This window comes from Carassius auratus, chromosome 2 (genome assembly GCF_003368295.1).
Source record: "Carassius auratus strain Wakin chromosome 2, ASM336829v1, whole genome shotgun sequence".
Classification (NCBI taxonomy): domain Eukaryota; kingdom Metazoa; phylum Chordata; class Actinopteri; order Cypriniformes; family Cyprinidae; genus Carassius; species Carassius auratus.
In genome coordinates, this window is record NC_039244.1 from 4,739,008 (window position 1) to 4,754,121 (window position 15,114).

At 36.6% G+C, this 15,114-nt stretch overlaps 1 protein-coding gene across 15 annotated transcripts in view; it reads left to right on the top strand.

Annotated features, from left to right (window-relative positions):
- Positions 1-15,114, top strand: part of LOC113113450 (supervillin-like) — a 46,097-nt gene that overhangs the window by 24,103 nt on the left and 6,880 nt on the right. For 12 of the 15 annotated variants that reach the window (XR_003293594.1, XR_003293592.1, XM_026279650.1 and 9 more), the window contains 20 exons: positions 170-204; positions 345-409; positions 618-754; positions 1,233-1,328; positions 2,525-2,789; positions 3,412-3,982; positions 5,437-5,929; positions 7,525-7,660; positions 9,138-9,182; positions 10,170-10,250; positions 11,032-11,176; positions 12,039-12,134; positions 12,241-12,321; positions 12,558-12,738; positions 12,931-13,103; positions 13,650-13,805; positions 14,076-14,212; positions 14,312-14,459; positions 14,568-14,713; positions 14,828-15,003. Coding sequence is in view for 13 of the 15 variants with exons in the window: in XM_026279650.1 (XP_026135435.1) it covers positions 170-204; positions 345-409; positions 618-754; positions 1,233-1,328; positions 2,525-2,789; positions 3,412-3,982; positions 5,437-5,929; positions 7,525-7,660; positions 9,138-9,182; positions 10,170-10,250; positions 11,032-11,176; positions 12,039-12,134; positions 12,241-12,321; positions 12,558-12,738; positions 12,931-13,103; positions 13,650-13,805; positions 14,076-14,212; positions 14,312-14,459; positions 14,568-14,713; positions 14,828-15,003 (3,363 nt within the window). In the remaining 2 variants the exon portion in view is untranslated. The remainder of the gene's footprint in view (positions 1-169; positions 205-344; positions 410-617; positions 755-1,232; positions 1,329-2,524; positions 2,790-3,411; positions 3,983-5,436; positions 5,930-7,524; positions 7,661-9,137; positions 9,183-10,169; positions 10,251-11,031; positions 11,177-12,038; positions 12,135-12,240; positions 12,322-12,557; positions 12,739-12,930; positions 13,104-13,649; positions 13,806-14,075; positions 14,213-14,311; positions 14,460-14,567; positions 14,714-14,827; positions 15,004-15,114) is intronic. The other 3 variants (XM_026279701.1, XM_026279736.1, XM_026279683.1) reach the window with 2 other exon arrangements.

Sequence of the window (15,114 nt, forward strand, 5' to 3'; positions counted from 1 at the left end):
CACTGTTTTTTGTGTCCGAGTATTTTTAATAAATATTCTTCTGAATTTGATTATGAACGCATAGAAATGCATTAGGTCTTGTTAATTTTTCATTTCTTTAGTCATCATACCACAACAACTGAATACTCATGGTCAAATATTTTTGTTCTGTTTGTACTTTTATTTTTAGGTCCCGTATTAGTCCAGAGCTTCATCATGCAGAATGTGAGTCAAAATTTAAGCAATATCAAATATACTGTTGTACCAAATATCCTGAGCTGTGATTTGGTCATAGTCATGCTTTTTGAGTTCTATAAACAAAAGTTAAAATTGAGAAACTCATTCACTTTTTTTTTTTTTTTCAGTGGATGAGGAAAAAATGGATGAACGAGCTAAAATGAGTGTGGCAGCCAAGAGGTCTCTTTTCAGGGTATCAAATCTCTGAAGCATACACAACTTGTTTATATTTTATATATTATCTATCCATCTATAGAGAGAGAGATAGAGAGAGATTATCCTAATGGTTACAGAAAATATCTGAATCTAAATAGCATAAAAGAGTCAATAAATTTAGTTAGTTAATGTAGTTAATACTACAATTTTTATTTTTTTTTACCTCTCCTGGTCCTGTCTTGCAGGAGCTGGAGAAGACTTCAGATGGAGGTGTCCCCAAACCTCGATCACGCAATGCTGCGATTGAACGAAGGCTTAGACGAGTGCAGGATCGGTCACAGACACAGCCAGTCACGTCACAGGAAGTTGTCATTGCTTCTACGTAAGTCATTATCATATATACTTTTTGAGATTTAAAGGATCTACTTTCATATCACTAAATCACTTCCCTGCAATGTTTCAAGAAATAGTTTTGCAAGAAGTGACAAATTCTGTTTATGTTGTCATCTTTCCTGTGGAACACAAAAATAATTCTGAAGAAGGTAGAATTATTAACAAATAACAGCTTGGATTTTGTGTTGTATTTGTAAAACTCCATAAAGCCAGTACAACACTACTTTTAGTGTTTTTATGTTATGCTTTGAACTTGTGGTCCAGACTTTTTATTTTGGGTGAATTATTCCTTTAAAAAGAATAATTAATTCAATAAACTCATCATTGACTACTCACATTCCCATAATCAGTTGTTTGATGCTGAATGACTCATTGCTTTAAAACTGTACTTGGACCGTGATGTTTCTGTGATTTGTTCTACAGCCCAACTGATTCTTGTTCACTTCACTCTACATTCTTTTTGTTAGTTCCCACACTCCCCCTTCCCAAGGCATCACTATTCAAACCACTGCTCCCAGAATCCCCAGTCCCGCTGTAGTCAGCACTTCCATGAATAGTTTCAGGTATCATTTGAATGCTTCATTTTAAAAAAAGAGCATATCTTATGCTCTTTTGTGTATAAATGAAAATATAGGTCTTGTCGTGTTTAGCTGCATGCTGTTTCTTTGCATGACTTAGACTTTTATGTTTTTTGATAGCATGATTACATATTAATAAAGAATTCAGACCATACTTAGAAAAAAGAGACCAATTACCCAGTTCATTCATTGACTGGTGCATTGGATTAATCCATTCTCAAAATGTTGCACATCTCAGTGGGAATGTTCATGTGCCAGTGCACCATCTGCTGGTGGATCTGTCCTCCATGCACTGGTGTAAATTGTGGTTGGAAGTGTGAAAAGAGTTCCCATATTTTGAAATGTGACCAAGTGCCTGTGTGTATTGAAAAGTAAGAGTATGAGCATGTGTAGGAGATGTGTATGAGAACGTGCAGATGTTTTGGGTGTCTACATCAGCACGTGGCCACCCAGATTAGCAGTAAATAGTAACGTGCTAAGTAGCAAAACACATTTGGCATTCTCTCTGTGCTTTGAAATGTCAGAGGTATCACCCATCTGTCAACAACTTTACAAGAGTGACAGAGGGTGAGAGATTAACATAAACTAGAAAGGCAAGAGAGAGTAAATCATTTTTTTTTAATGAAATTAAATTAAGTACAAGAGCACAACACCAATGCATGTGAGACCTGTGTCTGGACATGAACTGGACTGGAACATTGGCCAGACATTGAGTTGAACTCAGTTTGTTGAAACTTACACAATTTGATTGAAACTACAACGCCTCACTGATTCATTCTACTAATAACACAGTAGCCATCTCATGGTATAAGTTATTGATAGTAACTGTACAATTACGTAATTATTGTAGACTTCTAAATATCTCATGAATCCATTTCTGTGAAACTTTTGTTGTTGTTATTCCATGTTTGTGTGTTTGTTTGCTTTTTAGCTAAATTATACTCTAATGTCCCATTGGCAAATAGTTTTCTTGTTTTCTGACAAGATTTGGTTAATGCTTAAAAAATAAATATCTAAGTATATCTAACATGTCTTATCTAACAAACTGGATTACTTACTGGGATACTTATCCTAATTGTTAAAGATGTGTTTAGTGAAGTTTTGTTAGCAGCCGGACTGTTCTGGGTCACTCTGTGTTCAGTACTTTATTATAGCATAACAACTTTGTAATTGTCCTCCAGTCTGCAGGCATCATCAGCACATGGATCGACCCACCTTGAGCAGGAGAAAGAAGATGTTTCAAAGGAAGTGGTTCTGGGAGAACAGGACTTGGGGCCTGAGGAGCCGGACTTATCAACACTAAGCCTTTCTGAAAAGATGGCATTATTCAATCGCTTGTCACAACCCCCTGACCAATCAGCGAATGGACCCCGTCCTGACACACGCCAGCGTAGAGCCAACCCCCGCTTTCAGACTCAACCTATCACCCAGGGCGAGGTTGATCAGGTGAGACCTTCCTCTTTTTACCTGTGTGCTTGTTCACATATAAGATAATTCATTGTGTTTTCTAATAATAATAAGTACCCTTTTTAAAACTATGCTTAAATATACTTCATTTATCACAAGGAACAAGTCACATGAGTAACTCTTATGGTGCTTTTTGAAGCTGAACAGCCCCATCTACTTAGACTGATGGGGTTAAAAGCAGCCAGGGCATTCTGCACAATAACTCCTTTTATATTCCACAGAAAAAAAGATGATTTTTAGAGGATTGGTAAGAAATTATGACCAAGCATAATTGCTTTGGTGAACTATTCCTTTAAATTGTCAAATATGTGCTTGCTTTTGAGAGAAAATCTGCTTATGGACAGTTTTTTAAGAAAGTGGGATTAGAATTGTGTTTTAAATAGACCTTGATTTGGATGATTAGTGGTGTTAAAAAATAAAAATAAAAATCAGGTTTGTTGCATGTTCGAGACGTTAACTGATGAGGTTGTTTGGAATGCAAAGCACATCTGATCTCTGCAAGCTGCCTTTGAATCATGTCCTGCATATGACCTCTTACTTCTTTGGGCTCTGTAAATATAAGCGCCATCTAAAAATATAATTATTCTCTCTTTCTCTCCAGCTGCAAAATGGAAGCAAGAAGTTGGAACCTCTCTCTGCATCACTGGTCCGCTCTGTTACCGCGGTCACCACCCAGACCTCTGTTGCCACGGTGACAAGTGCTTCCCCATCAATGACCGCAGATGTTCCCGTGGGGATCTCCACGGCTCCGCCCACCACTCAGGCCTCACCCAATCAGGCGGTCTCTGTTCAGCTTCCGGCCTATGAGAGAGGAGTTCGATACTTCAGTCTTTCAGAGAGTGGGGAAAAACCCACACCTGATGTTCAGTCCCTGCCCCCCACAGAGCAGCCTGGCCAATCTGTGTGCAGTAAGGATGTGAGTGACGAGAGTGGGCGGAGGGGAAAACTAGGGTATTTAGGCAGAGAGGAGAGAAACACAGAGCTCCCCAGTGTGACTTCCCTTCCACACACACATGCACTCAGACACACACCTCCTCACGGCAGGGGAGACACAGAGCTGAGTGGCCCACGAGAGAGGGAAAAAGAGAGTACACCCGTCTCACAGGGAGGCTACCTCTCGCCAGACGCACATCAGACAGCAAGAGGAAGCGGTACCAGAACCACCGTCTCAGGTAAGGATAGATGGAACGAAAAGAAAAGGGGTTTGGATGGTGTGCAAACCAGTCAACTGTCTATTGCCTCTGTTCACAAAATCACACACACACATGCTGCACGTCTGCACTGATTATGTTAACCGGGTTTACCGGCCAACAGCCTACATGCTGCTCGAGTCGAATGTGATCAGCATAATTTATCTTACATCTAGTGTGCTGTTGTCTTTGTCTGTCATGTAAAACTAATGATGCCGAAATGAATTGTGCTGAAGTGGCACCGTGATTTTGTTTGCGCTCCCCGCCAAAGCTGTTATTGTCCATTTGCTTGGAAGCAGTAGGCATGTGTGTGAATTGTTTCATACTAAAGAGGGAAATGAGTGAAAGGCAGGAGCAGTAAGATGGCTGGAAGTGTGTCTCAGTGCACACTGATACAGACATGCTGTCACTCTACAGGAAAAAACACAGCGGGTTATTAGGTTCACATCTGTCACATGTTAAAGGACAGCCATGATAGCAGAATGCGACAGTGGCTTTCACAGGGTAAAAGGTGTTTTGTGTGTCAGTGGTGCTTTAGGCTGCCATTTTTTCATTGTCAGATATTGATTATGGTCTGTTATAAACATGATTGTGTGTGTGTGTGTGTGTGTGTCTGTCTGTATCTAGTGTATCGAGTAGCCATGTCTACACACATGTCTTATTAATAGCTGGATGGATTTAAGTAAATATTTGAATGGTATATTAGTGTTGAGTTGTTTTTTTATAGCATCTGATTTAATTAGTACTGACATAATGCCTCTGGTATTAGATTCAGTCTCGTGAATCCTGTCAATTTTGTAAGGTCCAGTTCATAATACACAAAGGCTGTTTCTATAAAGTTGGGTAGTTATAACTTCAGTACAGTCTGGTGCTTCTGACTCACAACCTGCAAGTATGTTTTCATATTTAAAGTATTTAGCATTGACAAATCAAACACTAGTTTTGAGCAGTGTAGAGTAGCGCTTGTTTGACGTTTCTCGGATCACAAATGGTGACATGGTTTTATGTTTACGCGACGCAAGTCATTATAATCAGTATTTATGTCCCCACTGAATGCAACAAATGCCTTATTTATAATTATAATTTCAATTCATAATTTCACCTCATTCACCATAAAAAACATTTTATTTTATTGCCGTAATTCCTTTCTTTCAGTGATGTTTCTCATTAAATTCTCAAACTTATAAAACATTTACTGTATTAAAGTACAGTGTACTTTATTCAAATAAATCAGCATAAAATCAGGATAGTGTAAAAATAATGTATGCCATTGCATTTTAAGGTTGTACAACAAATACTACCATGATGTAAACAAAATACATTATAATTTTGAATATTTTTCTTTTTGTGGAGAAACAGACATGTTCCAGACAGTTTTTGTGGGATTTACCTTTTAAGTTTCTGTATGTGTCATTGCTCTCGATGTGTTTCTCCAGATGTCTCTGATCCCACCGTTCCCGTGAGGACAGTGAGCACAGCTGCGGCCTCGTCCAAATGTTCTTCACAAATCTCTCACTCGGTCACTTATCTCCAGCAAACCCAGTCCTACACATCCCCGCAACCTCAACCAGAACCAGTGCAGCACCCTCAGATCTATACACCGACGCACGCTCAACCTCAAACACAACCCTATAGCCCGCCGACACTGCCACAAACAAACCTCATTTCTGATTCTCAACCTCACATCCACATTGACTCTCAGGTTCCTCCATGGCAAACCCAGCTGTACCCTGAACCCCAGCCACAGTCGCAACCCAAAGTACCCCCTCAAACCAATCCAAAACCTCAGTGCTTCAATCTACCTCAAACACAGCCCCAAGAAGAGATCCTGGGAAAAAACGGCCCATCTGGACACAGCGTCCCAAAAGACCAAAAGCCAGAGATCGACGAAGATCCAGAGGCCATGACATCCATGTCAATCAAAGAGAGGTGTGTGCTGATTACTTAAGTTTTATACAGAGGCATGCACATGACATGCAAAAAATAAAAAAAAATAATAATGGTGACAATTTATTAATTCGTTCCCTCAATTTCCGAGATCGTGCACACAATTTAATCATTTGTTCCCTCGTTTTAAGTAAAACATGCACTCGTTATAATAATTAAAGTTGTGCACACAAAATAATTAGTTGTACTTCCTGTCTGGGTACGCATTTGCAAATTGATGGAACTAATTAATTGTGCGCACAATCTAGTAAATCGAGGAAACGAATAAATTGTGCACACGATTTACTTAAAATGAGGGAACAAATTATTTATCACATGCACGATATTGTACATCGAGGGAACGACTTAATCGTGCACGATCTTGTAAATCGCGGGAACTAATTAATAATGTGCACGATCTTGTAAATCGAGGAAATGAATTAGTAAATCGTGCCCACCATTAATTTATTTTTATTTTTTTGCATGCCTTGTGCAGGGCTCGGTACTTTTACACAGTCTGTGAGTATACAGAAAATAATCCCATTTATAGTAATTCACACAAAATATAGCATATTAGCATAAAATGGGTTGGATTCTGAAAGTATTCATCCCTATAATTTTTTTTTTTTTTAGTAAACAAAGTAACATATAATTTGTTATTGAAAATATATATTAAAAAATGAAATAAAAATATTAATAAATACCTTTTTATAAATAAATAAATTAATTACATTTTTATTTTAAAGAAGTCTCTTTTACTCATCAAGGCTGCATCTATTTTTAACAAAAATACAGTAAAAACAATAACTTTGTGAAATTTTATAACACTTTAAAGTATCTGTTTTCTATTTAAATATAGTTTAAAATATAATTTATTCCTGTGATGCAAAGCTGAATTTTCAGTCTTCAGTGTCACATGATCCTTCAAAAATCAAATATATTACAAGTCTAATATGTTATATTTAATTCTAATATGCTGATTTACTGCTTTAAGAAGCATTTCTTATTGTTGTTGAAAACATCTGTGCTGCTTAATATTTTTGTGCAAACTGATACTATTTTTTATGATACTTTTGAAATCTCAAAAGAAGAAAAATTTTAAATGTAATAATAATATAATAGAAATCTTGAAACAGCACATTATACGGTAAATGTTAAAATCACACTCATTGCGTATTGTGGTGTAAGTAACAATTGCACATACGTTGGCGTGTGCTGATGGCTTTAGATGTTGCAGGGTGACTGGAGCTGTTCTCTTTCTGTCTCATCTTATAAATGAAATTGGGTCACCTCTGCTCTCAGTGAGCGCTGATAATGCGCAGAGCACTATTTTAGATCTCCCAGCCTTTCCCACGGGGCCGGAGGAAATGAGTACAGACGGAGAGATAGAGAATAAACCATGACAACGTAGCATAAGAAAGCTGAATTGTGGAGAATTTTGCATGCTGTATTATTTGGTGGGATTTCTGAATGCTTTGTACAACAAACAAACAGCATCCCCCAAAATCTTTCATTTTATTTTAGAGTAGAGTTATCCATCTACAATGTAAATGTCTTCTGTTCCGAGTGGATTGAAACATTTGATACTTTTTTCTCAGGTTGGAAATGTTGAAGAAGAGTGGAGAGGAAGATTGGAAAAACAGGATCAATAAGAAACAGGAAATTATACAGGAAGTGGTGTCTGTAAGCGAGAAGAGTAGTCAAATAATGGAGGAGCAAGGCTTTAATAAAAAGGTAAGAGCCTATAGCCTAGCAACATATATATAAAGCCAGCAATATATGCAAAAAGTACCCAGTCAAAAAAACAAAGAAATTCAAAATGCATCCACTTGTAATTGTACTTAAATTTTGAAAAGCAAAATGTAAATTGCTTTCTCAGCTTTCTAAATGGATTTTTGACAAGAGACAGTAGAGATCCTTTAGTACTTTAAAAAATTTAAAAAAAAAAATTTCTTTCAAAAACACTATTTTCCCATTGTTTGGTTTTCTCTGTCACATTTCCATTATTCTTCAGATTGTGCAAATTGAAATTGTGAATTGAAAATACGCCTATGGAAACGTCAATTATACAAACCAACTATACAAAAGTTTTTACGCTCACATGAGGTAGTTTTTCAATGCGAAAAAGGAATAATTAGCAAAACTGCAATGGAAACTGTTTTTTTTTTTTTCGCATTTACAGGTCACATGGAGTATGTAAAAAGACATATTATCATTCTTCAATGTACTATATAGCCTCCAAGAATCACCACTCTCCAGTATAAAGGGCTTTCCCTTCCATTAAAGCTACACTGCACACATCTGCGGTGCAGTGTGGCTCTGATACTGCCATTGAAGCTTGTTTGAGCCACTCTAGTCAATGCTTGTGTTTATTCCAGCCGTACCATGCACGTTTCTGAAGCAGCTGTCTATGCTGCTTCTGCAAAGATACATGCAAATGCCTCCTTTCAATAAATATAGCCAAAATCCCACCAAAATCCTTTGCCATTACTTATCGCGAATCATCAAAGGTTTGCGCAAATATGTATTTTAAACGTGCATATTGACTGAAAACAGCTGATTGGCTTTAATTTCTGGTGACATCATTATTTTGCTTTTAAGTCTGCATGAAATTGTATTTTTGAAAAGAAAAAAAAAATGTTTTTGTAAAAGTACAAGTATTCAGTTTTAGATTACTTGTAAAGTACGATTTCTCCAAAAAATTGAAAAAAAAAAAACAATGTCCAGGATTTGCTTTAAAAATGCTCACTTTGTGTTCCTCTGAAGAAAAAAAGTGCTCAAGGTAAGTAAATGATAGGAATTTTCATTCTTGGTGAAGATTCCCCAATCAAAACTGTGAATCTGATGTGTTATTCTAATTTGTGAATAGTAACACATTCATTTACTCTCGCAGGCAAAGCTGTGAATTGACTGCCTAGACCTGAAACCTGTATTTTACACAGTCTGAGTCATTTCACAGCACGGTGTAGTAAAATGCATGGTATTCATCTTTTCAGACCCGGTATAATTTTCAGTGTTCACTAAGGTTTATATAGTAACTTGTGCATTCCTGAGTTATTGTGCTACTGTCAATTTAGCAAGTGCAAAGGATAAAGTAATGAAGTGTTGTCAGTTTATCCAAAGATAAAGGCCAGGTCTTGCACAACAAATAGTTTTCATGTAGCATTTTTTCAGTCTTAACCCTACAAGCGCATCTCTCCTGTGTGTTTAGGAAGAGACTGTTATCAGCGAGTTCACGTCATCTGAGCAGCTCTGGGTAAGCGCTAACATAAGTGTCTGTCTTAGACAATTTTGGCTTTAGCTGCAAGATGATTGGCTGGCCTGCTTGTGCAAACTCAAGTTCAATTGGCCGTTTCTTACAGAAATGACACACTGTTTGCCTTGTATTCTAAATTAACCTAATTTGGTTTAATAAAATATTTTACACATTTCAGTTGGTAACACTTTACAATAAGGTTTCATTTAACAACACTTCCACAGCATTTAAGAATTTTTGTTATTTTGATATTTACATGACATTCTTTATATTCAAAGTTGTTTATACACTGTAAACTAAAATGAGAAAACAATGAACAATTGTATTTTTATTAGTTAACATAAACCATATTAATGATGTCCTAGAAATACATTGCTAATTGTTAGCTGCATTAACTAATGTTAACAAAAGCCTTATTTGGAAAGTGCCACCTTTCTGTTTGTTTTCAGGTGACTGTAGTAAGTTAAAACTTGCATTTCTTTAAAACTTAATGTCTAGGAACGTGCTGAAATATTTCACTTAACATTATAGATGAACCCCTTGCTTTTCTAGATGGACCAGATCTGTGCTTCTCAACTGATGGGTCACAACTCAAAATCAAGTGACTGGTCTGTTCTGATATCACTATGGACAGCAGAGATGAATGCAAATTAGGATTAATAAAATGTAGCTAACCAAGAACATGAAAACTTTGATATAAAAACCAAATTTTTTAGTTTGTTATCAGCTTATACAGTATTACACACACACACACACACACACACATTTTTTGATTATGATTATGTGATCCAGTTCAGAACCACTGGTCCAGACTTTCCTTCTGGCCTTTTATCCCTATTCATTCCCTTTTATCGCTCATTCATTCCTCATAATCTGTGGATTATGTTTCTCTTCCATTCATATCTACACCTGTATTCAGTGTCTCTCGCGCATTCCTTCATTCTTGACCTCTATCTACTTCCTGTTTCGTCCTTCTCCTGACTGTAGGAGCCTGTCTTTTCCTCCACCTACTCTTCTCCTCCTCTCTCATCTACTCCAAAATGCCAATTTGTAGAACATCAAGGCCAGGTAAGAGAGCGTGTGCATTTTGGAACCATTTCATTTCTAACATAACTCTGAATGTCCTCTTGGTTTGTCACTTTCATCTTTCAGCCAACAGATAATCTTTTATTAGTCTAGAATGTTTGGTGGTTTAGATCAGTAGGTTTTGTCAGATGAGATGAGAGTTGCTTTTTTTCTTGTTGAATTGAATCTAGTTCATGCCTTAGACTACACACACAATTATAATTTTGCTGTATCAAATGTTATCCAAGTAAATTACATGATGTATAAACTCTGTGAGGCTAAAAAAACTAGACATACCTCTGCTTTAATACACCGAGTAGAAATGGTCTTGTTTGATTTAGTTTATAAAAGACTCATATTACTAGTTTACATAATTTATACTTCAGTTCACTGTGAATGACAGCAGAAAAGTTTTTTTCTCTGATGGAAACATGAGGCAACAGGCAAATTTCTGTAGATTTACTCCAGGCAAATGCATTTATTAAACGAGTGTTGGCGGAATAAATGCATAAATCAAAGTTAGAAGGAAATGCTGAGCACTTTGAGTCAGGATTATTGCATATTTTTTGCCATTGACTGGCAGATTTAATACTGTATGAACAGCAAAGATTATAGACATATTCAAATGTTTTAAACAAGTTTTTGACATGGTTTGTACAATTTGAGTTTTCTGATGATCTGCTCGTATGAATTATCTGTCCATTGTGTCCAAATCATTGGACTATCCTCCTGTAAACATATCAGAATGATCTATAGGCATATCTGTTTTGTCTCATGTAATCAGAAACTTGAAGAGGATGAAGGGCAGATGTCCATTGAAGAAAGGAAACAGATGATCTCGACGCGAGAGGAGGCGTGGCAGAGCTCAGGGAAGGGCGTGGCCAATGACTCGGTCCAGTACACTGTGGCTGCCAGGATGGTGAAAAAAGGTTACATGTCAGGGTTATTATCCTTAAAATGTTAAAGCTTTTGATTTAACATTATCCTTAAAATGTTAAAGCTTTTGCTAAATGTTCATTAGTTAAAAAATAACTGGACAAAACTGAGATTAAAATACTTTTTGTTTTTGCTTCTTGGCTCCAAAACGAACTAAAATCAAATCAGTTCCTCTAAAAATGCTCTTAAAAAATTAACACTGAAATAAATTATGCATATTGAAGAATTGTATATTACAAAATGTAATCGAAATTTAATTAAACTTAAATTGAAATGACAAATTATCCATTAAAAGTTATATATCAAACATAAATATACAGTAGAAATACTTCAAAGTACTGTCTAAGACAAGATATCCCATTTTGGTGTCCACATCAAATTAAATTTATAAAAGTGATTTTATTCATATAGAAAACATATTAAATGCAAGTAAAGTGATTAATGTAACTTAAAAGTCAAAATATGAGTGAAGGAATGTCCCGTTGTAGAATAATATTGGATATATGAAACAACATACTTATTCTGACCTGTACCTATTAAAAAAAATAAATGAGAAAAAGTGCTCATGCTAAATTTTATTAAATTTTTAATTACTATTACTTTAATTTACTATAATTTTAATTATAGTGGCAATGAGTTTTGTCTATTTATAATTCCAGTTCATTATTGTTGGGGAGCTGCAGTGTGGTCCATAAATAGAGTATTTTAATATAATGGAATGATTCTTGTTTTAAATATGCCTGACAAGACTTTTAGGTATATAAACTTGTTATACTGAATAACATTTTGGTGGCTGTCTTCTGTAAATTTAAGGTACAAATGTATGATAGTCATTTTTTACTGTGTGTGTGTCAGGTTTGGCAGCTTCCTCTGCAGTGATCAGCCCTATTCTGTCTCCAGTCTCTGCTAAACTGAAGAGCAGTGTGCCGGCTATCTCTAAACCACAGGAAGGTACATTAGACAAACACACTTCACGAAGATATCTCTCTTTAGAAAATCATAAAGTTTGAGAAAGTATAAATATATAACCAGGGCAAAATGACCTGATGTGCTGCAGAAATTGAGGCCAGAGCAGAAATGGAGTCTGATAAGAAGCTGGAAAAGCTGGAGACGTTTTTGGGGCGTTTGAACAGTAAAGGTGAGTTGATCAATGCCAAATCTGTTCACTTTCTTGTATTTTTTTTTTTTTTTTTTTTTTTTATGAGCCTGTTACTGAAGTGAAAGAAGAATTCATAATTACATCATCTGGTGTCATCTGGTGTCAAAGTCTTTGAAAAATTTATCCGTTTTCATTTGCTGTCATAGTGAACTGATAATGGAGCTTTTAATTAAACCATCATAACTCCGTCATCTCAATCTCTTCTTCCCTCTCAGTATCAGGTTTGCAGGAGACGACTTTGACAGTGACAGAGAAAGCCGTGAAGGAAGTGATGCGACTGGATGATGAGATCTTTTCAAAATTTTACCGTCACATGACAGATATTCCCCGCAGCATGAGCAGCAGAATGCATCTGCATGAGGACTTTGATGCCATCTTTGGAAAACAAACTCCAACGTAAGATTTTGGGTTTCTGTAATATACATAAAAATATTTTTATTTATTTTTATATTTAAAAATATTTAAATTATATTAATTTGATAAAATATTTGTTTAAGTTAGGCATAGTGTAGCTTTTTCTGTTGCATGAAGCTTTTGGAAAGAACTTTATAGACTATGGTACAAATAATGCCTCTCTTTGACTCCCAGATTGACATCGGCGATGGTGCAGCACAAGCGGGCCGTCCGTCCCTCCCGTAATGTCCAGGCCTCCAGGAACCCCTTAAAGATTCTCGCTGCAAGAGAAGACATCCAACAGGAGTACACCGAGGAGAGACTGAACGTGGGGCAGCTGGAGACCAAGAGAATTAAACAGGAGAAAAGTGAGTCGACAACTGAAATAAAGCTAAAAAATAATATGCAAATATTAGATATTAAAATCCTACACAAAAATCTGAAATGTTGCCTTGATAGATAAGTGAAAAAGTTTCAAACTTTTGCTAAAACGAAAATTGGAATAAAATTTAAATAAAGCCAAATAAAAATAATTATGAATAAAAGTATATCTCAAAACTTAAACTAAAATTAAAATGAAAACTATAAATATTCCAAATATTAAGTACTGTCATACTATAGAGTACTATTCTAAATAAGAGTTGTAATATAAATGTAATGTGTAAATAAATAGTACAAAAATAGCATTTCTTCAGTTTTTTTTTATAGAGAACAGCATATAAACAATAAAGGAAAAAAAAGAAAAGGGAAAAAGTAAAAGTGATATATAACTCTTCAAAATAAATAAGTTAAAAGTAGTCTCAAAATACCGCTGCAATAGGTTTCTGCTTTGAAAATTTGTATTCAAAATAAGAAGATTAACCAAATATATTTAACTTTCTGTTGTAATAGTGTTTTTAACATGTGTTCTCCAGTGAGCAACAGCTGCAGTTTGTCGGACGCAGCTCTGGCTGGTTTGGCCAGTAAAGAGAGCTACAGCAGTGTGAGTCTGCGCAGTGTCAGCATCTCAGAGCAGATGACCAACAACAGCGCAGCTCCCTACAAAAAACTCATGCTCATGCAGGTCAAAGGTCAGTCTGTAATAATCTAATACTGTCTCCTTACCAGGCATGATGTGATAAAGTGATGCATGGAAAGTTCTTTTCTGTAATATAAAGCTGGAAAGTCCTCCTATTGGTCCAAACGTCAAATGTGTTTTGATAGACTTCCAGTGAAGACAGAAGAATGACTTAAGTAGCATAATGCCTGGCTGAAATGCAGCATAATATTGTGATATTTTGCTGCAGCAGTATTTTTTTTTAATCTGTGTGTTAAACGATATGTGCGTGAATGTTCTCCAGGTCGACGTCATGTCCAGACCAGACTAGTGGAGCCTAGAGTGTCCTCTCTGAACAGCGGTGACTGTTTTCTGCTGGTTACTCCTGAGCATTGTTTCGTTTGGACTGGAGAGTTTGCAAATGTCATTGAGAGAGCCAAGGTATGACCTGACTGATACTCTGATTTCTTGCACACATTATTCTTCACATGCCCATACAGCTTTGTGCTTCACTGCTGTATTGCTCCGTTTGACATCCAGGCATCAGAACTGGCCACTTTCATCCAGCTGAACCACGACCTTGGTTGTCGAGCAGCACAGGTAGAGACGATCGAGGAAGGATTGAGCTCACAAAGCCCCGCAGCTGCAGAGTTCTGGAAGATCCTGGGAGGACCAGCCGACTACCAGTGTATGTGACCTGAAATCAAAAATAGATATTTATGTACTGTTATCCTGACTGAAATGTACAATATGTGTCCTTCTACTGTGTGTGTGTGTGTGTGTGTAATGGTTACAGCGGCCGGGTCTCCAGACGAGGATGAGAAGTTTGAAAGTGCAATTGTGGAGACGAACTGTATCTTCCGTCTTGTGGACGATAAACTGGTTCCAGATGATGACTTCTGGGGAAAAGTGCCTCGTAGTTCACTTTTGGGCTCTAAAGAGGTCAGGAAATTTCACTTTCACTTCACTTTTTTTTAAGTAACATATTTAGACTTTTAGATATTGTGTTAATATCTCCATGCATTATTTCTATATTAGCAATCTTTCTCTCGTTAGGTGGTAGTGTTTGATTTCGGTAGTGAAGTGTACGTGTGGCATGGTAAAGAGGTCACACTGGCTCAGAGGAAGGTGGCGTTTCAGCTGGCCAAGCATCTTTGGAACGGGATCTTTGATTATACCAACTGTGACATCAACCCTCTGGACCCCGGAGGACACAACACACTCATACCAAGGTGCTCACACACGTTTCAGGGGTTTACCTAAATTGATTATATTGAGTTTCACGCACACTAATTATCCACTTAACTTAGAAAACCTCAGTGTAAGGTTGTTTGTGTGGTAAT